The sequence below is a fragment of the Procambarus clarkii genome, chromosome 14 (genome assembly GCF_040958095.1).
Source record: "Procambarus clarkii isolate CNS0578487 chromosome 14, FALCON_Pclarkii_2.0, whole genome shotgun sequence".
NCBI classification, from domain to species: Eukaryota; Metazoa; Arthropoda; class Malacostraca; order Decapoda; family Cambaridae; genus Procambarus; species Procambarus clarkii.
The window spans coordinates 33863182-33889041 of record NC_091163.1 but is presented as its reverse complement, the minus strand read 5'-3'; the positions used below and the strand labels follow the sequence as shown (position 1 = coordinate 33889041).

At 49.5% G+C, this 25860-nt stretch overlaps 1 protein-coding gene across 2 annotated transcripts in view; it reads right to left on the bottom strand.

Annotated features, from left to right (window-relative positions):
* LOC123770997 (protein C-mannosyl-transferase DPY19L1) overlaps positions 1–24497 on the bottom strand; it is a 49892-nt gene extending 25395 nt beyond the window's left edge. Inside the window, exons 1-2 of one of the 2 annotated variants that reach the window (XM_069324452.1) lie at positions 24263–24497; positions 18979–19091 (exon numbers count right to left, since the gene is read on the bottom strand). In XM_069324452.1, the coding sequence (XP_069180553.1) occupies positions 18979–19091; positions 24263–24422 (273 nt within the window). In that variant the 5' untranslated portion in view covers positions 24423–24497. Of the gene's footprint in view, positions 1–18754; positions 18801–18978; positions 19092–24262 lie in introns of those variants that run through there. The other variant, XM_045763195.2, reaches the window with a different exon arrangement.
* Between the last annotated feature and the right edge of the window lie 1363 nt (positions 24498–25860).

Sequence of the window (25860 nt, the reverse complement as noted above, 5' to 3'; positions counted from 1 at the left end):
ACAACACCGCAGGTGGGACACCATCAAAGAAGCCGCCTGATCACCATAAAAATGGTAATACATGCGCCAGAGGGACCAGACACGTAGTGCGAAGCAGAAAGGCAAACCAGCGAGGTATCTTACTGGCCGGACCTGCTGAAAGAGGGGAAGCCGCGGAAAAAAAGTCCGGGTTTGGACTCCAAGCAAGGACACCTGAAACCAAGACTGGGCCGGCGAGAACCATGGAGACAGGAGAACCATTCTCCGATATGAATCCAGTCTAGCTAGAACCCAGAGCAACAGCTGGACCGGTGTAAAGAGGGACAGGAACCCCCACCTCGACCAGTTCTGCCAATAAGCGTCTACCACAAAAGCCTTGCAGACGGCCCATTGTACGAGGGCCTTGCACTCATCGCCCAGACCACACCAACGCGAAGAGGTCCACTTTTGGCACCCGCACATTTGACAGTCAAAGGAATGAGGCGACGCTGACTGTCCACTCCATGAAAAGAGGAATGAAGTGAGACAGGCTGTCTGCCAAGACGATGGACACATCCTGAATGTGAACGGCACAGAGAGCTAAATCCCTAGAACTCAGCAGAAGAGCTACCTGAAGCAACCAGCCCCAAGGCCACGAACTGAAGAGACCCCTCCCCGGTTGAGACAATGAACTACAGGGGAGCAGTCCGCATGAAGCCTGATCACTGAGCCCCAAGGAAGCCGGATTCGTCGTAGCGCTTGCCACGCGGCCGCAAATTCCCGCACTGTGCTGTGAGCTCGAAAGAAGATGGTGCCCAATGCCCCTGGTCGGCCTGGTGAGTACTGGTCACAAAGCCCCAACTGAGAGGCAACACCGCCAACACATCAAGCGAGGAAGAGGACAGCGCCATGGCACCGAACCCCAAAAACCCCAAAGAGGAAGCCGGAAAAGCGGCAAACAATGCAAGAACACCGGGGAACGAACCCAGCGATCACATGAGTGGCGAAAGAGGCCACTCCGAAGATACCAGAACAGCCTCTGAAGCCAAACCCTGCCCAGCGGATAAACCAGTAGTGCAAAATTCAGGCTCCTGCACAGCTGCTCGAGCAACCGCCGACTGATCCGGGTCATCATAAAAAACAGCTGAAGGCGGGACTGCAACTAGGGCAAAACTGCAGAGGGGAGAGAAACAGACACACTCTATGAACCTCACACTAGGTCCAACCAAGCTCGATCCCAGGACGGAACCAACTGGGATTTCCCCCAATTTACCATTAACCCAAATCCAGCAAGCTGGGTAAGAACCAGAACCCTGGCTAGCAGACAAGCAGACCGGCAGGGAGCCCACTAACCAGTCGTTGAGGCAGGGTGCCTGCTTGATACTTGCTTGATAGGATTCTGGGAGTTGTTCTAGTCCCCAAGCCCGGCCCGAGGCCAGGCATGACTTGCGAGAGTTTGGTCCAACAAGCTATTGCTTGAAGCGGACCGCAGTCCCACATATCCACCACACTGGATATGTGGGACACCACTGGGAGTGGTGTCCCAGAGAACATAAAGGTATAGTGCTTTTGACAAATTGGTGAGATAACAGGAATGTGCCAAGGGAAGTGAAATAGTGGATGAGAAAAAGTTACCTCTAGTGTTTCCAGTGCAGAGAACAACATTCAAGATGGCCGCCTGCAAGAGGAAATACAAAACAGAGCTTGATTTTGCTGGATTCAGTGAAGAAAGCATTGAGATAACCAGTCTATACAACAAGGTGGTAAAATTAGATACTATTGTGACCTCTCATGTAGAAATAATTAGTAAATTGAAAGAAAGTAATGACCATTTAAATAGCAAAGTGGTATGTCTTGAGGGTTTAGTGAAAGACTTGCGCAACGATAAGATTCAATTAGAGACAAATTGCAAAGCCATGAAAGAAGAAAATAGACTCTTAAAAATAGCTTTGGAAGAAGTTAAAGTAAATTTAAACATAAATGACTACAATAGGTTAGGTAAGGAATTTCAACAGGAGAAACAGCTTTTGTCAGCACAGATGGAGGAAGTTACACAGGGAATAGAACAGTGCAAGAAAGATACGCAACTCACTTATGCACAAGTGGCCAAGGAGAAGGAAAAAATAGAAGAAGCAGTAAAGAAATCAAACACTGCAGCAACCAAGATAAAACAAACATTAGGCTGGAAGTGAGGAAAGAATTGGCATCTAACCCGAAGTTGGTGCAAAACTCAGTTGATTGGAATAAGTCCCTGATCATTTTTGGCTGCAAAGAAAAGGAGATAACATCTAGGTCAGAAAGAGCTGTAGAAGAAGCTAAAGTAGTAGATAAAATTGTTGGCCTCGTGGAAGGTCTTACAACCATAGAGAATGTGTGCGACTACAGGAGAATAGGCAGATATGTAAAAGGGAAAGATCGACCTTTGAGGATCACCCTAAACGGTGCCAAACAGATGGAAGAAGTACTAAGGAATGCTAGAAAATTGCAAAGGGATGAGGATGGGAAAGGGTGGTCGTTAAGACGAGATCTTTCAAAAGAAGATAGAGAGAAGCTGAAACTGAACCTCGCCGAGGCAAAACATTTAAATGAGAGCAGGAATGAAGAAGAAATAAATTCTTTTTTCTACAAAGTGATAGGGGTAGGCAAACCAGTAAAGTGGTACATAAAGGCAAACCAACAAAATCAATAGAGAGAGAGGGAGTGAAGAATAAGGAGAGGGGGAACAAGTTCCTGAAGATTGCATACACCAACATAGATGGAGTGAGATCGAAGATACTGGAGTTAAGTGATGTAATACAGCTGCAGACACCAGACATTGTTGCACTCACGGAGACAAAACTTGAAGATGTAATTTTAAATGAGGTCATATTCCCAAGGGGCTACTCAATTTGGAGACGGGACAGAAAAATCAGGAAAGGCGGTGGCGTTGCTGTGCTGATAAAAGAACACCTAAAGGTGAAGGAAATAATGACTGCCAATCCACAAGAAGTTGACATAATAGCACTAGAGATCTGCCATGAGGATGAAAAACTAATGATCATAAATGCATATAGTCCACCGCTAAGCAGCACATGGTCAAAGGAGGAGCTAGATAGTAAACGAGAAGGTCTTATAACAATAATGAGAGATCATAGCGAGAGCGGATAACGATAGTTCACGACTGTTGATTGTCGGCGACTTCAACTTGAAATCCATAGACTGGGAAGCATGTGAAGCTAAAACAGGAGATTTCTGGACCTGTAAATTTGTAGACCTCATCCTGGAAACATTCTTGTATCAACATGTTAAACAAGCTACGAGGATGAGGGAAGGGGACGTTCCCTCCATGGTAGATTTGATATTTACCAGGAAGGAGGAAGAAATATTTGACATTCAGTACCTTCCTCCCTTGGGTTAAAGTGACCATGTCTTTTTGGGAATAAAGTATGCAATGCGTTATAATCTGGAAGAAAATATGACGGTCGATGCAAATGAAAAACCTAACTTTAGGAGAGGACATTATGGCAACCTTAGAATTTTTTTTAGTGAGTATAATTGGACAGACTTGTTGCTAGGCAAGGAAGTGAATGAGATGTACGTCATGTTTTGTGAAATATATGATAAAGGCACAAAAAAATTTATATCAAAACAGAGAAGCAGAACTAGGAAACAGGATTGGTTCAACAGAAAGTGCAAGAGGGCCAGAGACCAAAAGACACAAAAATGGAATCAATATAGGAAGAGGCTGAACCCTCAAACATACCAGCGATACAAAGATGCGAGAAACAACTACACAGCAGTGAGGAGAGAGGCAGAAAGAAATTTTGAAAAAGGGATTGCAGACAAATGTAAAACAGAACCAGGTCTATTCTATAAATTCATAAACAACAAATTGCAGGTAAAGGATAATATTCAGAGGTTGAAAATGGGAAATAGATTCACGGAAAATGAAAAGGAAATGTGTGAAACATTAAACGAAAAGTTCCAAAGTGTGTTTGTACAAAATGAAATCTTCAGGGAACCAGATACAATAAGAATTCCAGAGAACAACATAGAGGTGTCTAGAGACGAAGTGGAAAAAATGCTCAAGGAGCTAAATAAGAACAAAGCAGTTGGTCCAGATGGAGTTTCACCATGGGTTCTGAGAAAATGTGCACCTGAGCTCAGCATTCCTCTTCAACTGATTTTTCAGGCATCCCTGTTTACAGGAGTTGTAGCTGATGTGTGGAAAAGGGCTAACATAGTTCCAATATACAAAAGTGGAAGCATGGAAGGCCCCCTTAATTATAGACCGGTATCATTGACAAGTGTAATAGTCAAAATATTGGAAAAAATAATTAAATCTAAATGGGTAGAACACCAGGAGAGAAATGATATAATATCAGACAGACAGTATGGGTTTCGATCTGGAAGATCCTGTGTATCGAATTTACTCAGTTTCTATGATCGAGCAACAGAGATATTACAGGAAAGAGATGGTTGGGTTGACTGCATCTATCTGGACCTAAAAAAGGCTTTCGACAGAGTTCCATATAAGAGGTTGTTCTGGAAACTGGAAAATATTGGAGGAGTGACAGGTACGCTTCTAACATGGATGAAAAATTTTCTGACTGGTAGAAAAATGAGGGCTGTGATCAGAGGCAATGTATCGGACTGGAGAAATGTCACAAGTGGAGTACCACAGGGTTCAGTTCTTGCACCAGTGATGTTTATTGCCTACATAAATAATCTACCAGTTGGTATACAGAATTATATGAACATGTTTGCTGATGATGCTAAGATAATAGGAAGGATAAGAATCTTAGATGATTGTCATGCCCTTCAAGAAGACCTGGACAAAATAAGTACATGGAGCGCCACTTGGCAAATGGAATTTAATGTTAATAAATGCCATGTTATGGAATGTGGAATAGGAGAACATAGACCCCACGCAACCTATATATTATGTGAGAAATCTTTAAAGAATTCTGATAAAGAAAGAGATCTAGTGGTGGTTCTAGATAGAAAACTATCACCTGAGGGCCACATAAAGAATATTGTGCGAGGAGCCTATGCCACGCTTTCTAACTTCAGAATTGCTTTTAAATACATGGATGGCGATATACTAAAGAAATTGTTCACGACTTTTGTTAGGACATAGCTAGAATATGCAGCAGTTGTGTGGTGCCCATATCTTAAGAAGCACATCAACAAACTGGAAAAGGTGCAAAGACATGCTACTAAGTGGCTCCCAGAACTGAAGGGCAAGAGCTATGAGGAGAGGTTAGAGGCATTAAATATGCCAAAACTAGAAGACAGAAGAAAAAGAGGTGATATGATCACTACATACAAAATAGTAACAGGAATTGATAAAATCGATAGGGAAGATTTCCTGAGACCTGGAACTTTAAGAACAAGAGGTCATAGATATAAACTAGCTAAACACAGATGCCGAAGAAACATAAGAAAATTCACTTTCGCAAACAGAGTGGTAGACGGTTGGAACAAGTTAGGGGAGAAGGTGGTGGAGGCCAAGACCGTCAGTAGTTTCAAAGCGTTATATGACAAAGAGTGCTGGGAAGACGGGACACCACGAGCGTAGCTCTCATCCTGTAACTACACTTAGGTAATTACAGCCCGATTGGTCTGACACTTCTTGTAGAAAACTATCTAGTTTTCTCTTGAAGATGTCCATGGTTTTTCCAGCAATATTTCATATACCTGCTGGGAGTATGTTGAACAACCGCGGACCTCTGATGTTTATACAGTGTTCTCTGATTGTGTCTATGGCACCCCTGCTCTTCACTGGTTCTATTCTGCATTTTCTTCAATATCATTCCCTCCAGTATGTTGTTTTTGATATCTCTCTCTCTCTCTCGTCTCCTTTCTAGTGAGTATATTTGGAGAGCTTTGAGATGCTCCAATAATTTAGGTGCTTTATCATGTCTATGTTCTCTGTATTCCCTCTATTTCTAGCCAGCCAGGATGACAACGGAACCTCAAAACACACCCAATCAATAAGAGGAACCAAACTGAAACAATGCTGGATCCAACACAGAGGCGTAAATCGGGCCTCACAGGAGGTACGTGCCAAGGGCCTCCCAAACCTCCACAGGGGTGAAGCCGATAGGAAGAAAACCTCTGAAACAACGAATCCGAGGAACCTTAGGGCACCTGGAAACAAACCTGGGGGGCAGCATTACCTACAGCATTTGCATTTGCCGGAGGATAAGATGCACAATGTTAATTAAATTTTTGGGGGGTGGGGGATATCGAGTCACATGGCTAAAAAGGCTGTAATACAGACAGGATACCGAGCACCATAGGCTAAAAAGCCAGACGAGCACACAGGGCAAGGTCGTTAGGCACAAAATCAATGCCCATAATAAAATAATGAAAACAAGTCAATGACCACAGTCCGGGAACACAAGACTGAGGTAATAATATACAGAAGGAGCACAGTCTCGTACACAAGACAAGACTGCCCTGGAAACACAAGCCCAGGAGACATGACCACCATTCACAATACCTCAAGGGAACAGACAGGGTAGAAAAAGATGAAGGAATCAATACAATTGGTACACCCATAACTTTCCACCCAGGTGGAAACCGAGTACTCAAAGAAACCACAGAGACATTAAAAAGAAATTGTCCAGAGGCAGAGTAGTAAGGAAATGGAATGCAAGAGGCAGTGATGACGTGGAGGCTGCAAACATAAAGACGCAGCTATATACCGGGAGACACTGAGACCACGACGACTAGAAGAGGTCCACCTCCGGGAGCCCGTATGTCTGGCAGAGCCAACTGAAGGAGTCAGTGTCGATCGTCCATTTCGCAGACTGGGGAATGAACCGAGACAGACCGTCTGCCAGGATGTTGGACACTCCCCAGGTATGAACCGAGAGAGGCCGTCTGCCAGGATGTTGGACACTCACCAGGTATGAACCGAGACAGACCGTCTGCCAGGATGTTGGACACTGCCCAGGTATGAACCGAGACAGACCGTCTGCCAGGATGTTGGACACTCCCCAGGTATGAACCGAGACAGACCGTCTGCCAGGATGTTGGACACTCCCCAGGTATGAACCGAGACAGACCGTCTGCCAGGATGTTGGACACTCCCCAGGTATGAACCACCCGGAGAGCCAAACCCCGAGAAACCAGAAGATGAGCCAGTCAAAGCGACCAGCCCCAAAGAGCCAAGGACCGAAGGGAACCCCTGCGGTTCAGACAATGAACCACCGGAGAGCAGTCCGAATAGAACCGGATCGTTGAATCCCAAGTAATCCAAACCCTCCAAAGAGACAGTCAAACCGCCGCGAACTCCCGACCATGCTGAGAGCTCGACGAACCGACCCCACCGCCCCTGGCCGGCCTGGCGAGCACTGGTGACAAAGCCCCAGCTAAGAGATGACGCATCTGTGAGCACATCGAGCGAGGGCTCGGGTAGGGGCCAAGGCAATGAACCTCATAAAATCCGAAGATAAAGCTGCCGATGCAGCAGCCGAAGCAAGGCCCTCAGAGGCCAAACCCAGCAATCGCGAGAGAGGCGAAAGGGGCATCTTCGAAGGAACTAGAACAGACGCTTAAGCCAAACCCGACCTGGTGGGTAAACTAGCATGGCGAAGTTCAGACTCCCACACAACTGCTCGAGCAAGTGTTAATTGACTCGGTTACCTCCCCTTCCCCCCACCAGAAACAGCTGGGGACCTGAGCCACAGCAACGCCTCTGGAGGGAGAGACAAGGTCCGAACCTGGGACAGAACCAAATGGGACTTCCTCCAGTTCACCAAGAACCTGAACCCACCAAGCTGGGAAAGAACCACACCCCTGGTGAGCAGACAAGCAGACCGGCTGGGAGCCCACCCCAACCAGTTGTCAAGGTAGATCGTCCATTTCGCAGACTGGGGAATGAACCGAGACAGACCGTCTGCCAGGATGTTGGACACTCCCCAGGTATGAACCGAGACAGGCCGTCTGCCAGGATGTTGGACACTCACCAGGTATGAACCGAGACAGACCGTCTGCCAGGATGTTGGACACTGCCCAGGTATGAACCGAGACAGACCGTCTGCCAGGATGTTGGACACTCCCCAGGTATGAACCGAGACAGACCGTCTGCCAGGATGGTGGACACTCCCCAGGTATGAACCGAGACAGACCGTCTGCCAGGATGTTGGACACTCCCCAGGTATGAACCACCCGGAGAGCCAAACCCCGAGAAACCAGAAGATGAGCCAGTCAAAGCGACCAGCCCCAAAGAGCCAAGGACCGAAGGGAACCCCTGCGGTTCAGACAATGAACTACCGGAGAGCAGTCCGAATAGAACCGGATCGTTGAATCCCAAGTAATCCAAACCCTCCAAAGAGACAGTCAAACCGCCGCGAACTCCCGACCATGCTGAGAGCTCGACGAACCGACCCCACCGCCCCTGGCCGGCCTGGCGAGCACTGGTGACAAAGCCCCAGCTGAGAGATGACGCATCTGTGAGCACATCGAGTGAGGGCTCGGGTAGGGGCCAAGGCAATGAACCTCATAAAATCCAAAAATAAAGCTGCCGATGCAGCAGCCGAAGGAAGGCCCTCGGAGGCCAAACCCAGCAATCGCGAGAGAGGCGAAAGGGGCATCTTCGAAGGAACTAGAACAGACGCTTAAGCCAAACCCGACCTGGTGGGTAAACTAGCATGGCGAAGTTCAGACTCCCACACAACTGCTCGAGCAAGTGTTAATTGACTCGGTTACCTCCCCTTCCCCCCACCAGAAACAGCTGGGGACCTGAGCCACAGCAACGCCTCTGGAGGGAGAGACAAGGTCCGAACCTGGGACAGAACCAGATGGGACTTCCTCCAGTTCACCAAGAACCTGAACCCGCCAAGCTGGGAAAGAACCACACCCCTGGTGAGCAGACAAGCAGACCGGCTGGGAGCCCACCCCAACCAGTCGTCAAGGTAGGCCAGAACCCGATCCCCTAGTAGACGTAGACGGGTCACCACGACCCAGGTAAGATGTGTGAATATGCAAGGTGCTAGAGTCAAGCCAAAAGAAAGGCAACAAAAGAGGTAAGCGTGCCGCTCCACCTTGAAACCTAACCCTGAACCCCGGATAAATGGGAACATGCCAATACAGGCGGGGAAACCCACCTCAGGGAAGGGGTCATTTCTACCATGCCCAAGTGCATCCACTTCAAGATGACCAGGTGGAGTGCAGGGGAAAGAAACTTGACTTGCCAGTCCCGAACCCCCCCCCTTCCCTGAAGGAGGCAGAGCCGCCTAACGACACCACAAGCCTGAGAAGACGACCCGAAACAACCACGAATCGTGGAACCAGGCGTGAGCAAACAGAAAGAGCAGCCTCCCCATCACTCCGTAAACAGGGGCGACAGGCAAAACAGCCGACGCCCCTTACAAGAAGCTGGCCGAGAAGCAGAGCGAACATCGCACCGACCAGACAAAGCCGGCTCAGAAACTGACACTATTGGTCAACTCCTCCCCCACCCCTAGATCCTCCAAACCAGGACCCCAGGCAGAGCTGGCCTCCACGCCCTCTAACCTTGAAGAAAAGGCAGAGTCCAGGGGAAAGGCAGGAAAGAAGTGGGTCTGCTGGTAGGACCCAGAAGCCTCGGCAGGAGGAACAGACTTGAATGCCTCCATCCCAACTCGAATGGGGCAGCCCCCGAAGCCGCCTGAGCCTCAACACTGACTAAACCCCGCCCTGACTCTGAAACCCTCAGACATTTTAGAACCGGGAGCAGGGGGAAGGGGAAGCAGGGTGAACACCACCAACCAGGAAAGGACTGCGCAGCGTGGGCGGAACCAAAGTTGAAGCAACTAACACCCTCAAGTCCGGGTCCCTATAACCAAAACGGGGCAGCCTTGGGATGTCTGGAAAGGCAACCAGCCTAGGCGCGTTGCAGCAACCTAAACCGAGCATGCAACACGGATGCCGCCTGTACTCAAACCTGTCTATAGAATGGGTAAATTGGAGCATGAGCAGAGAACACGTCTCGCAAGACTCCGGGTCACAGGTGTTGTTGACCCAACAGGCAGCATGACGGAGGCAAAACTGGAGACTGTCACCCTGAGACAAGCGCACAGAGCAGCCTTCAAGCTCGCATGAGGCAAGTTGGAACTTGGAAGACACATCCATCAGTTTACCAAGCCCCAACAGGGTTTTCCAGGGCCTGTAGGCTGACTGCTACGGGAAGCCCATGCAAGATGTTGCAAAGTCGGTTAAACCCAAAAGCCCTTCCCCCTAAAAAGAAAGTATGAAATCCAAAAATATGAGCTAACCCTGCAACGTGTACAGTCACTGGGGCCTAGTGGAGGACCATCAAAATACTGTAAGTGGACCAATAGCCAAACAAGACAGATGCCACCCCCCCCCCCCCCCCTCTCCAGGCAAAGAAAACAAAAATTAAAGAAAAACCTCACAAAAGTATGTCTCCAGGAGGAACAGGAACATGGCCGCTGCATAGGTAGGCAAGTTGCGCAGCACCTTGCGCTCCAACCACCAACAATACCACTTCCTACCCAAGGCCAAACAAAGGCCACAAAACTCCAGCTGGCCCCAAGGGAGGGGGTAAAAGCCGAGCACAAAAACCCCTACGGAAGTGGAGTCTCAAAGGCACTATGGAAGGGAACCCTAGCACCCAGGGGTAGCACTTACAGGGTGCTTAGGGAAGGCAGCCCTAAGCGCATACAGTCCCATTACACTGATGTTACACCTGGCCACCACATCACAACACAGCAGGAAACATCACAAAGGCAAAACACTGCCAAGAAATCGAGGCTAGAGTTGACAACCACCCCAGATCGTATCAGCCAACGAACTGGGGTGCGAGTAGCTGGTGCGGGGGCCTGGGGAGGGGAGGGCTGCATGGGCAAGCGGTGGTGTGTGACATTTGCTTCTTTCCTTGAGAGCTGGGGAAGTTCTGCCTCCCTGTTCGGTCTTCGGTTGCAATTTTCTAACAAAGTGGGGGTTTGTTTTGTTATGCCTACCTTTCTGGGTGCCTAACCATAGTCAATGACAGACAAGGAATGCCCCCAACCAATTAGGTGGGGGGTTTCCAGAGGCCATTGCTCCCTGTGCCTTGCTGAAGGAGCCAATTCTGGCTTATGGTCCCAGGTAGGCTGAATTCCATTGACTAATGCCATAGACTAATATATCGCATATCAGTCAGCTGAACGAAGTAGTCAATGGAGTAGGCTGAACTCCATTGACTAATGCCATAGACTAATATATCGCATATCAGTCAGATAGCTCAAGGGAGCCGAAAGGGCTTCCGCAGAAAAACAATGAAATTCTTCACAAAGAATTCAAGTACAGTCGACACTTGGCAGGATACACTGGTAAACTGAGCGGAGCGCGCCTCGCCCCACGCCCAGCAGAACCCCGAGCTCATTGATCCATACACATAACAACAAACTCGACAACTGAGGCAAACCTCGAGTACCGAGTCAAATTTTATGAGGAAATTGACCTCGTATACCGAAAAATTTGTAAAGAGGGTCATTCATCAACCGAGATTCTACTGTATTTCTTTAGTCACAATCTGTTGGAAGATATACATTGCTTGACAAGTTGATCATTTAGTTTTCTCAGTTATTTTCACCCAGAGAGCATGAGAGGTTAAAAAGTTATGAATGGTATTCCCTTTAATTTGTTCAGATCAAATTTTGGAGCTGACTTTGTATTATGAAGAGCAAGATTTAATCAAGAGCAGCTAGTGACACTGTAGATGGTTCACCTACTATACTGTAGATGGCAGATGGCATGACGAAGCATGCAACCCATGCTTCGTCACCTTCTATCACCTCTTCCTTTAGCAATTAGACCTCTTCATTCTTCAAAAAACCAGCGTTGAATGTAATGAAACGCCATTTTCTGAATGAGTCCCGGAGGCTCCCCGGAGCTATCCCAGGCTGATATGCTAATGTCAGACTTTGGCATCAGTCATGTGTATGGAGTTCTTAGGCCTACCGGGGACCACGGCCAGAACCAGGCCCCCTCAGAGAGGCAAGGGGAGCAATGGCCTATAGAAGCCCCCGTGTAGTTGGAAGCATTCTATGTCTGCCATCGACCGGAACAGGCACCCAGAAAGGTAAGCGCCCCAAAACAAACCCCTATTCTGGTTAAAATTGCTACCTAATACCGAACTAGTGGATAGAACTCCCCAACCGAAAACAAGCAAATTAGTGTGACGTCACACACTGCCGCGCCGCTGTCTGCGCAGCTCCCCCCTCTCCAGGAGGGGGAAGGGGGAGCCCCAGACCCCCCGCGCCGGCTACCCACACCTCAGTTCTTGAGGCTGGATGTCAAAAACGCGAAAAACCGCCGACCGGAGGGAGGGAGGGATGCCGGGGAGCCTCCGGGACTCACCCAGAAAATGGCGTTTCATTACATTCAACGCTGGTTTTCTGGGGGGAGCCCCGTCGGCTCCCCGGAGCTAACTACCCACAGACAGAAAAAGAGGGACTTACCCGGGAGGCGGTCGTCGCTCACCCCTCAACTCGAAGCCGAGACAACTGGCTGCAACCGCCGACCCAAAGCAACACAGGCCCGACGAGGGCCAGGGACATTCACAAGGTAACGAGCAGCCAGGACCCTGTTCGACCGCCAAAATCCCCGCGCCCGAATATCAGACCAAGACATATTCCCAAAGACGGCAGCAAGAGCCGCGAACTTACGAACGTCATGGGCACGGGGATAGACCGCAGGCTGGCTAGACCTAATAACCCTGCGGACGACCTGAGAGACCCGAACCCGCGAACAGGGAAGAAGGGAAACCGGATCAACCCACAGCGCGTCCCCGGACACAGAAGCTGTGGCGCGCAAATAACGGCGAAGCGCCGCAACCGGACACAAAACATGATGCACCCCCGGCCTGACCAACCAAGCATCAACCACCCATGGACCCCTCCGGAACGCAGCAGTCTCATTCTTCGCCAGAAAAGAAGGAGACGGCTGCAAACGAACAAAACTATCACCACGACCAAAAGAGCAGAAACCCCTGCGCCGGAGGAGAGCATGAAGCTCCCCTACCCGACCCCCAGAGGCCAAAGCCAACAAGAAAAGTGCCTTGGAAAAACAATCCTGGATTGAAGGGGCCACAACGAAACGAGGAGATGAAAGGAAAGAGAGCACTCTGTCCAAAGACCAGGACGGCTCAGGCTACGCATGAGCAGGCCGGAGGTGAAACAATGCACGAGACAGCTTGCGAAACGGCGCAGACGTAACATCGATACCGAAAGCAAGCTGAAGCGGCTCCGCCAGCGCCGCACGATACGAAGCGACAGTGTTAGGCATAAGATGACGGTCCTGAAACAACCACGAGAGGAAGGACAAGACCACCCGAACAGACAAGGAGCTAACACGACGAAGACGCAAAAAGAAACGGAAGGACCGCCAGGAAACTTCATACTGCCGCCGAGAAGAAGCCCTCAGGTGGGACACCAACAAGGAGGCCACCTGATCACCATAGAGATGATGATAGACTCGAGTCAAAAAAACCATACGCGAAGACTCGAGGAGAAGATCGAACCAGCTACGTGACGTACCGGCCCGATCTGCTGAAAGAGGCGGAGCCGCGGGAAAACCCTCGGGTTCGGACACCGAGCAACCAGCGCCTGAAACCAAGGCTGGGCCGGCCACCAAGGGGCCAGAAGGACAACTCTCCCCCGGTAAGTCTCTAAGCGAGTCAGGACCTGGAGCAACAGCCGAACTGGGGGAAAGAGGTACAGGAACCCCCACCTCGACCAGTCGAGCCGAAAGGCATCGACCCCGACGGCCTCGCAATCGGGGAAGGGCGCCGCATAAACGGGAAGACGCCGCGACCACGCCGACGCGAAGAGGTCCACCTCGGGGCGCCCGAACGTCTGGCAAAGCCAACGGAAGGACTCGTCGTCGACCGTCCACTCCGTGGAGAGGGGAACGAAGCGAGACAGGGCGTCGGCCAAGACGTTGGACACGCCCCGTACGTGAACCGCCAGGAGAGCCAAACCCCGAGAACTCAGCAGACGAGTCACCCGAAGCGACCAACCCCAAAGAGACAAGGACCGCATCGAACCCCCGCGGTTCAGGCAATGAACCACCGGAGAGCAGTCCGAATGGAGCCGAATCGTCGATCCGCGGGCCACCCGAATCCTCCCCAGAGCAAACCACACTGCCGCGAACTCCCGCACCGTACTGTGAGCTCGACGGAAGGACGGATCCCAACGCCCCTGGCCGGCCTGGTGAGCACTGGTCACAAAACCCCAGCCGAGAGACGACGCATCCGTGTACACATCGAGCGAGGGCTCGGGTAGGCGCCAAGGCACTGAACCCCGAAAAACCCGAAGAGGAAGCCGGTGACGCAGCAACCGACGCAAGTCCCCCGGGGGTCGAACTCTGCGATCGCGAGAGAGGCGGAAGGGGGAACCCCGAAGGAACCAGAACAGCCGTCGAAGCCAAACCCGACCCGGCGGGTAGACCACCATCGCGAAGTTCAGGCTCCCGCACAGCCCCTCGAGCAACCGCCGGGTGACCCGAGGGCCCTCCAGAAACAGACGAAGGCGGGACCGCAGCCGCAGGAGAGACTCCGGAGGGAGAGACAAGGAGGCGGTCCGAGAGTCCCACACGAGACCCAGCCAAGTCCGAACCTGAGAGGGAACCAGATGGGACTTCCTCCAGTTCACCAAGAACCCGAACCCGGCGAGCTGGGAAAGAACCAAATCCCTGGCTAGCAAGCAAGCTGACTGGCTGGGAGCCCAAACCAGCCAGTCGTCGAGGTAGGCCAACACCCGAACACCTAGGAGACGCAAACGAGCCACCACAACCCGTGTAAGGCGTGTGAACACGCGAGGTGCCAGGTTCAACCCGAACGGGAGACAACGAAAGCGGTAACTCAGACGCCCCACTACAAAACCGAGCCAGTCCCTGAACCGCGGATGAATCGGGACATGCCAATAAGCGTCCCGGAGGTCCAGGGACACCATCCAAGCACCCGGCTCCAAGAGGAGCCGAACCTGAGACAGCATAGTCATCCGAAAGGAGGGGCAATGAACCCAGGGGTTCAGACGGGACAAGTCCAGAATGAACCGCAGGTCCGCGCAGTCCCGTTTCGGAACCGGAAACAGACGGGAAACCCATCTGAGGGACGACGTCGTTTCGACGACGCCCAAGCGTACCCACTCCAAGACGACTCGACAGAGCGCAGGGGGAGAAGCCTGCCCCGCCAGCCCCGACCCCCCAAAGGGGGGAGGGGCCACCCAACGCCACCGCAGGCCGCGAGACACGACCCGAAAGGCCCACGAATCGTGGGACCAGGCGCGGGCGAACAGCGCAAGCCGCCCCCCCATCGCCCCGTCAAAGGGGCAAACCGCGAAAGGGCCGGCGACCCTTACGAGACCCAGAACCCCGCACAGCGCGAACACCGCGCCGACCAGACGAGGGAGGGTCCGCAGGAGGAGCCAACCCCAAACCTGACACCAGAGGCCTACCACGACGAGAGGAACCCCGAGCCCTGGCACGACCTTTCCAGGAAGACCCACCCCGGGACCCCCGGAAAACCAACAAGTCCGACATCGGACTACAAGCCGCCGACGCAGCCTGCCACGGAGGAACCCAGCACCGCCTGCCGACACGCGAGACGGGAAGCATAGAACAGGGAAACCGCATCCCGCAAAATCGGCGTGAACAGCTTCAACAAGGCAGCCGACGAACGCGCAGCCGAGGACAAGGTGCCGGACCCCGGGACGGACCCAAGCGTCCCCACATCCTCCACGAGCCAATCCGAAGACAGCTCCAGGAGGGAAAAGAACCGCAAGGCCGAACACAAAAGGCCCCGAGCGCGCAAGTCCTCCGCCACGAGCGCCGCCGAAAGGGAGGGAACCTGCACATGGAGCTGAATAACGCCCACATCGCGGGGAAGGGCAGGGGCAAACAAGCACTCATTCAGGTACTCAAGTTCACCCCCCAGGAAAACCTGAAGCACCGTGGAAGCTTCCCGCCACTCCAGCGTGCGGGAACGACAGAAGGAATGCCAGGAATCCAGACCAAACAAGGGGCAGTCTGCTAGCCAGGATGACTCCGGAACCTCGTAACGGAGCCAGAAAGGGAACGAAGTCCCAAACCTGAACGTGGACGGATCCATTTCCGAGGCATAATCCGGGTCACGCAGGAGGTAAGCTGCAAAGGCCGCTCGCACCACACCAGGTTGGATGCGATAAGCCGAAAACCTCCGGAAGGACGGAACCGACGTACCCGGGGGAACACGGAACCGTACCCGGGGAGGGGCCGACACCAAATCCAACTCGTACGCAGAGGGGGGGAAAGAAAACCCCACTCCTTGTAACAATAAGCCCCGCTCAGTGGGATGAAAAACCCTGGCGGGGTCCAGCGGGGCCCAAGGCCCCCAAGTCAGCCCCTCCCCAGCCTCGAGGTCCGTCACCACAGGACCCGAGGCCGAGTCCTCTCCCCAAGCCCCGACCTCACAAGACAAGGACGGAGCAGCCGGAAAAGCTGGAGGAAGGGGGGCCCACTGGTCAGACCCTGAAGCTTCGGCCGGGAGACAAGACTCGAATGCCTCTGCCGCCCCCCCGGAAGGGGCAACCCCCGAAGCTGCCCGAGTCTCGAGATCAAGTAACCCCTGCTCCGACCCCGAAACCCTCAGACGCTTCGGGGCCGGAAGCAGGGGCGGGGGACCAGAACGAACAGAAGGGGAAGGACGAGGAGGTGCGGACTGAACCAGGATCGAAGCGACCCCACCCCCAAGTCCGGGTCTCGAAAAGCAAAGCGGGGCAGCCCCGGGGCATCCGGGGAAGCAACCAACCGAGCGCGTTGCAACAGACGAAACCTAGACTGCAACGCACGTGCCGCCTGTACCCGAATAGAATCATCAGAGGATTGGGTAAATTGAGTCACAAGCAAGCAGCAACACTCACAGGACTCAGGGTCGAAAGTATCACCAACCCAACAGGCAGCGTGGCAGAGGCAAAAACAATGAGGGTCACCCTGAGACAAGGGGACCGAGCAACCCTCAAACTCGCACACAGCGAGTGGGGACTCCGGGGTCACATCCATCGGACCCACGCGCCCCCTAGGGAATTCCCAGGGTCCTGAGCGTTTACTTTAAGAGGACTCGCGCTCAGGTAGTCCCAGGCAGGGTGCTGCAAACCGGCGCCCAAAACTACCAAGCAAACTTCTAAAGCTGAACCCCAGGGACGTGTACACTCACGGGGACCTAGCAGGGGGCGCCACCGAGGAGAACAGTGGAAGGGCAAAAACAAACTGAATAAAATGACAGAACCCCCCACCAGGCAAAAACAAAAAGAAAAACAAAACCCCGCAAAAGGACAGCGAACCCCAAGGAACAGAGCCGGCCGCGATGTCGGGAATTACAAGCTGAGCAGCACCCTGCGCCCCTACCAGTGCAAACTGCCTCTTACCTGCCGGTAACAAGGGAGAACAGAACACCCAAGAGCCCAACAGGCGGCCGAAAAACCGAAAGGTAAAACGGACCAGCAGAGGCAGACCCCGAGGAGCCTGTGGAAGGTGGCCCCAAGCCCCAAGGGCAGTACTTACAGGGCACCTAGGGAAGGCAGCCCTAGGCGCATGCAGCCCGAGTACTGAAGATAACTCCTGGCTCTCGCACCCACAAAACTAACACCACACTCAAAGCACAGTGCAGTAGCGACACCGGAGCCAGAGCACACGACCATCGCCTATAGCATCAGCCTCAAGAACTGAGGTGTGGGTAGCCGGCGCGGGGGGTCTGGGGCTCCCCCTTCCCCCTCCCGGGGAGGGGGGAGCTGCGCAGACAGCGGCGCGGCAGTGTGTGACGTCACACTAATTTGCTTGTTTTCGGTTGGGGAGTTCTATCCACTAGTTCGGTATTAGGTAGCAATTTTAACCAGAATAGGGGTTTGTTTTGGGGCGCTTACCTTTCTGGGTGCCTGTTCCGGTCGATGGCAGACATAGAATGCTTCCAACTACACGGGGGCTTCTATAGGCCATTGCTCCCCTTGCCTCTCTGAGGGGGCCTGGTTCTGGCCGTGGTCCCCGGTAGGCCTAAGAACTCCATACACATGACTGATGCCAAAGTCTGACATTAGCATATCAGCCTGGGATAGCTCCGGGGAGCCGACGGGGCTCCCCCCAGAAAGCATAGTCAGAAAAGCAGAGTAACTCCATCATTCACTGTAAAACAGTACATTATTTTCCCCAAAAATTTGACTTATGACAATTTTTGATGGTCTGGAACAGCATCCGTCATTTTTAGTTGTCCCAGCTTGTGTCTCTATCTTGTGCTTGAGCCTATCATGAGAACAGTATCTGAGTCAGATGAGGGGTTGGTCGCAAGTAACTAAAATAAATCATGCAATAATCAAAAGAAAATTAAATATTCCCCTCACCCGCATGCATCACGCTGACAAATTAACCCTTAAATGGCTCGGCTAACAAAAGTCCTACATTATAGTGTGCATCATAAAAAATAATTCACAAAATATCAAACAATTTAATTTGAGCAAGAGAGGTAAATGCAGATAGCAACTGGAGTCATGTAAGAGTTAATACAGACTCACAAGATGGTGGAGTAAGTACAGTACCGTAATTATCAAAAGAAGGCACCAAGTTGGGAAGAGATTGTAGCACAAGATAGTAGAATATCAATATAAATCTGTGAAATTACATAAACAACTATATAGTGTAATTTTTTGTGCTGAACCAGTACCCCAGGGTACTATTAAGGTTTGGACACTAAAGGCTACTAATGTAGGATTATAAAGGCATAACCCTGAAAAGGCAGCACACCAACCATGTTGTGAGTTAAGAACTATGTGGGCATCAATAATTCACACACCTTTTCTCATCATGCAGTAACAGATGATTATCATCTATGCGGCACACTGCAAATATAAGGATATAATAACAATGCGTATCATACCACTACTATCTCAAAGTACATACAAAATTCTTCTAAACTGCAGTAAAATACTTAAATTGGTATTAATCTGAACATTTCCTAGAAGAACATTATTAGGTAGAACATTTCTACCTAATAATATAATGGGTATAGAATATTACCATTTCTGTTCTGAAGGTCATTTCCCGTTCCAGGTTGGAGAGGTGTGAGAAGTGTCTGTCGTTCTCGAACATGGTGGCTACGTGGACACTGTGCACAACCCCACAGCAAATTGCTGAAAGTCATGTCAAATTTTGTACATTTTAATTAATGCACTTCACTAATTTTGATAAGATAACAATGCAACTATTAATAAATAACACAATAGATGACATAGTATCAGAACACTTATTACTAAAGTATTTTCTGGCAGACTGAACACACATTTTTGGTCTACTAACACCCAAATATGTATTGTACTGTATTTACATGCACAAAATCATGTTTTCCATTTTAAAACCACATGAAAATCACTTTCAATATATGATGAAACATATTCAAATTTATTTTTCTACAAAATATCCTTGTAAAAGAAGTGTCTTATATGTATATTCAGTTAATCCACAAAAATTACTACTGCATTTGGAAATGTTCATCTAGTTCCCATAAGTGAAGGTTCACAGAGCTGGCCACCAGATGGGGCTGATTTTTTTTTAACGAAGTTGGAACATGTGTAAACTCAATCTCAAACCTGTGTATAGTTGAAAACAACTTGTCTAGCTCGATTGTATCTATGAAAATTTGGTTGAGCCTTTCGTAATAGATTTTCATTGTTTGCAGCAATTTTCATGGGGGTTATCTTGAGGTTATCTTTAGATGATTTCTGATTTCTGATTTTCTTTAGATCATTTCTGGGGCTTAGCATCCCTGAGACCTGGTCCTTGACCAGGCCTCCATTTTGTTACACATGGAGGAAAGAGATGGTTGGGTTGACTGCCTCTATCTGAACCAAAAAAAGGCTTTCGACAGAGTTCCCCATAAGAGGTTGTTCTGGAAACTGGAACATATTGGAGGAGTGACAGGTAAGCTACTAACATGGATGAAAAATTTCCTAACTGACAGAAAAATGAGGGCCGTAATCAGAGGCAAGGTATCGGATTGGAGGAATGTCACGAGTGGAGTACCTCAGGGATCAGTTCTTGCACCGGTAATGTTCATTGTCCACATAAATATTCTACCAGTTGGTATACAAAATTACATGAACATGTTTGCTGACGATGCTAAGATAATAGGGAAGATAAGAAACTTAGATGATTGTCATGCCCTTCAAGAAGACCTGGACAAGATAAGTATATGAAGCAACACTTGGCAAATGGAAATTAATGTGAATAAATGCCATGTTATGGAATGTGGAATTGGAGAACATAGACCCCACACAACCCATAAATTATGTGAGAAATCTTTAAAGAATTCTGATAAAGAAAGAGATCTAGGGGTGGTTCTAGATAGAAAACTGTCACCTGAGGACCACATTAAGAACATTGTGCGAGGAGCCTTTGCTACACTTTCTAACCTCAGAATTACTTTTAAATACATGGATGGAGAAATACTAAAGAAATTGTTCACGACTTTTATTAGACCAAAGCTGGAATATGCAGCGGTTGTGTGGTGCCCATATCTTAAGAAGCACATCAACAAACTGGAAAAGGTGCAACAACATGTCACTAAGTGGTTCCCAGAACTGAAGGACAAGAGCTACGAGGAGAGGTTAGAGGCATTAACACTTTCGCGCTCTCAGCGCTAAAAAAAAAACAATACCCCAGATGCTTTCGGCACTTCGCGCGCCTATGCGGTAAGACCGAAAAGTGTACACTCTTTTGACTGTCCTGACAATAATTGAAGGCGCACGTATTTAAATTTGGTATCACTGTGTTCGCAATGAAATTGTCTACAAGAGCATACCTATAAAATGCCGCCCAAGCATAAGGAGTATCAACACCAAATAAAAAACTATGCAGATCACTCGCCGAGAGCGCCAAACAGCAACAAAATGTTTCCACTCTCTTAATGGTTGCGAAGCCTACAGTTGTCCTACATCGCTAATTTTGGTATCATTGGAATCGCAATAAAATTCTCTACACGGACATATGCATATGAATGTTTAATATAGGTAATTGCCCACCCGCAAGAGTGTGTGAAGTGGAGAGTAGTTAGCCGCGAGCGCACTGGCGAAAACACAGGGGGGAAATCATGCTTGGAAAGTTTATACGTTTCCTGACCCTACTTTTCTATGTACGTATTTCTTTTTTATACCAATGTGTTCGCAATAAAATTTTCTATAAGATGAACTGTATAACATTTGTACAAAGCATGTGTAAGAGAAGCGCCAAATATAGAACCACGTCGCTCAGTATGCGTTCGCGGCAGAAACGAACGCATTGTTTTCGTTCGTTTGATGTTTGTCATGTTTATACTTGTTGAAACATTTTATAATTTGTATGACAGTGATCGCAGTAAAATTCCCAACACAGACATATACATAACACATACAAATATTTCCCACGTGTTGGATATATCAACGGCTAAAGGGAACCCACTGCCACACGCTCGCCACACCCCCAAACATACTGTGTATTTTTTTTTTACTCATAGAAGTTTATGTGATATAATATTCATTCTGGTACCAAAACATTCGCAAATAAATTCCCTACAAAACAAAAGTATCCCCATCCATTTCGGTTAAAAAATGGAATTTATAGAAATATTTTTTCGATGGACGAGAAAACTCGGCTGTAATGCGGAATCGTAAGAGAAAACGGCAACGAGTTATCTCTAATCTAAAGCGCGAAAGTGTTAAATATGCCAAAACTAGAAGATAGAAGAAAAAGAGGCAATATGATCACTACATTCAAAATAGTAACAGGAATCGATAAAATTGATAGGGAAGAATTCCTGAGACCCGGAACTTCAAGAACAAGAGGTCATAGATTTAAACTAACAAAACAAAGCTGCCAGAGAAATATACGAAAATTCACTTTTGTAAACAGAGTGGTAGACGGTTGGAACAAGTTAGGTGAGAAGGTGGTGGAGGCCAAAACTGTCAGTAATTTCAAAGCATTATATGACAAAGAGTGCTTGGAAGACGGGACACCACGAGCGTAGCTCTCATCCTGTAACTACACTTAGGTAATTACATCCCCAAGAAGCAGCCCGTAGCAGCTGTCTAACTCCCAGGTACCTATTTACTGCTAGGTGAACAGGGGCATCAGGGTAAAAAGAAACTCTGCCCATTTGTTTCCGCCGGGGATCGAACCCGGAACCTTAGGACTACGAATCCCAAGTGCTGTCCACTCAGTCACCAGGTCCCCACTGTCTAGGGGTATGGCCAAATCATATACAGATGTTTCAACGAAGCTCATTTTCTAGTTATTGACATTGTATAAATTTCTAGGTTAGGCTCGGTTAGTTAAGGTAAAATTAGGTTGGATTGTAAAGTAGGGTTAGGTTAGACTGGCTTTATCAAGATGACACATGACACACACGACACTATAGGGGCAGTCACACACAGGACAGTGTAAGGGGGCGGCCACACACGACAGTGTAAGGGGGCGGCCACACACGACAGTGTAAGGGGTCGGCCACACACGACAGTGTAAGGGGGCAGTCACACACAGGACAGTGTAAGGGGGCGGCCACACACGACAGTGTATGGGGGCGGCCACACATGACAGAGTAAGGGGGCAGTCACACACGACAGTGTAAAGGGGCGGCCACACACGACAGTGTAAGGGGGCGGCCACACACGACAGTGTAAGGGGGCGGCCACACACGACAGTGTAAGGGGGCGGCCACACACGACAGTGTAAGGGGGCGGCCACACACGACAGTGTAAGGGGGCAGTCACACACAGGACAGTGTAAGGGGGCGGCCACACACGACAGTGTAAGGGGGCGGCCACACACGACAGTGTAAGGGGGCGGCCACACACGACAGTGTAAGGGGGCAGTCACACACAGGACAGTGTAAGGGGCGGCCACACACGACAGTGTAAGGGGGCGGCCACACACGACAGTGTAAGGGGGCGGCCACACACGACAGTGTAAGGGGGCGGCCACACACGACAGTGTAAGGGGGCGGCCACACATGACAGTGTAAGGGGGCGGCCACACACGACAGCTGACCTACGCCATCATACTAGTGACAGTAAGAAGCTACTGTCACATCATAGACAAGACAATTCACCAACAGCTTTTAAAACCTATGTAACCTTACCTTACTAACCTAACCCCACCCACCCTAACCTTACTAACCTATCCCATCCAACCTTACCTTACTAACCTAACCCCACCCACCCTAACCTTACTAACCTATCCCATCCAACCTTACCTTACTAACCTAACCCCACCCACCCTAACCTTACTAACCTATCCCATCCAACCTTACCTTACTAACCTAACCCCACCCACCCTAACCTTACTAACCTATCCCATCCAACCTTACCTTACTAACCTAACCCCACCCACCCTAACCTTACTAACCTATCCCATCCAACCTTACCTTACTAACCTAACCCCACCCACCCTAACTTTACTAACCTATCCCATCCAACCTTACCTTACTAACCTAACCCCACCCACCCTAACCTTACTAACCTATCCCATCCAACCTTACCTTACTAACCTAACCCCACCCACCCTAACCTTACTAACCTATCCCATCCAACCTTACCTTACTAACCTAACCCCACCCACCCTAACCTTACTAACCTATCCCATCCAACCTTACCTTACTAACCTAACCCCACCCACCCTAACCTTACTAACCTATCCCATCCAACCTTACCTTACTAACCTAACCCCACCCACCCTAACCTTACTAACCTATCCCATCCAACCTTACCGAACCTAACCTAACCTAACCCACACACCCTAACCTAACCTAACACAGCACAAAGCCTAAGACTCGCCTAACACAGTTCTCATAATAAGAAAGCAAGTTGGGTATGATGATGAGAGATGAGCATCTCGGTGTGAGGGTGATGAGGCTGGGAGATGAGTGAGTGTTGGAGATGATGGAGAAGCTCAGAGATGTGAGAGGATAAGGCTGGGAGATGAGGGAGAGCCTGAGAGAGATGAGTGAGAGGATGAAGCTGGGAGATGAGGGAGAGCCTGAGAGAGATGAGTGAGAGGATAAGGCTGGGAGATGAAGGAGAGCCAGAGAGAGATGAGTGAGAGGATGAAGCTGGGAGATGAGGGAGAGCCAGAGAGAGATGAGTGAGAGGATGAAGCTGGGAGATGAAGGAGAGCCTGAGAGAGATGAGTGAGAGGATAAGGCTGGGAGATGAAGGAGAGCCAGAGAGAGATGAGTGAGAGGATAAGGCTGGGAGATGAAGGAGAGCCAGAGAGATGAGTGAGAAGGTGGGAGATGAGCGGGTCACTACTCCCACCACACCAGGCCAGGACTCACCACACACTAGGACCACTACAGCAGAAGGTGGCCGGGAGTCTGGCCCCGGCCTGGCCGGCTTGCTGGCCGAGTTCTCCCTCTGGCCAGCAGCAGGAGGATGTTTCTTGGCCTTAGGCTGCCTGTCCTCCTCGCCAGACCTCCTGTGTTTAGCGGCCATCATGAGGGAGTGAGGCAGCCACCGCTCCGCCGCCGCCTGCCTCACACTGGCCTCCACCCTCGCCTCTCAACCCGTCATTTATCATAAATTATCGCTCTCTGGCTGCCTCTCAACCCGTCATTTATCATAAATTATCGCTCTCTGGCTGCCTCTCAACCCATCATTTATCACAGATTATCGCTCTCTGGCTGCCTCTCAACCCATCATTTATCACAGATTATCGCTCTCTGGCTGCCTCTCAACCCATCATTTATCACAGATTATCGCTCTCTGGCTGCCTCTCAACCCATCATTTATCATAAATTATCGCTCTCTGGCTGCCTCTCAACCCATCATTTATCACAGATTATCGCTCTCTGGCTGCCTCTCAACCCATCATTTATCATAAATTATCGCTCTCTGGCTGCCTCTCAACCCATCATTTATCACAGATTATCGCTCTCTGGCTGCCTCTCAACCCATCATTTATCACAGATTATCGCTCTCTGGCTGCCTCTCTTCCCTTTATTTATCACAAATTATTGTTGTCTGGCTGCCTCTCAACCCATCATTTATCACAGATTATCGCTCTCTGGCTGCCTCTCAACCCATTATTTATCACAGATTATCGCTCTCTGGCTGCCTCTCAACCCATCATTTATCACAGATTATCGCTCTCTGGCTGCCTCTCAACCCATCATTTATCACAAATTATTGTTGTCTGGCTGCCTCTCAACTCATCATTTATCACAGATTATCGCTCTCTGGCTGCCTCTCAACCCATCATTTATCACAGATTATCGCTCTCTGGCTGCCTCTCAACCCATCATTTATCACAGATTATCGCTCTCTGGCTGCCTCTCAACCCATTATTTATCACAGATTATCGCTCTCTGGCTGCCTCTCAACCCATCATTTATCACATATTATCGCTCTCTGGCTGCCTCTCAACCCATCATTTATCACAGATTATCGCTCTTTGGCTGCCTCTCAACCCATCATTTGTCACAGATTATCGCTCTCTGGCTGCCTCTCAACCCATCATTTATCACAAATTATTGCTGTCTGGCTGCCTCTCAACCAAATCAAATCAAATGTTTATTTAGGTAAGATACATACATAATAAATAATAAATAAATATGTTTATTCAGGTAAGGTATATACATACAAGTGATGTTACATTAATGGATTGATATATAGATAGAGCTAGTACATACAATGCCTAAAGCCACTATTACGCAATGCGTTTCGGGCAAGAAAAACATTAATATCTAGAACTTAATACTAATTGAGCATAAAGAATAAAAAGTGTTGAGAACAAAAACAAAGATAAAAAAAAAAGGGGGAACATGACTGAAAAAGCAGCACAAATACAATAGGTTGACAAACAGTGTTGATTAAAAAAAAGAAAATAACAGACATGGGTTGACAATAGAGGAGTGAGGTAGGTTACAGGGAATTT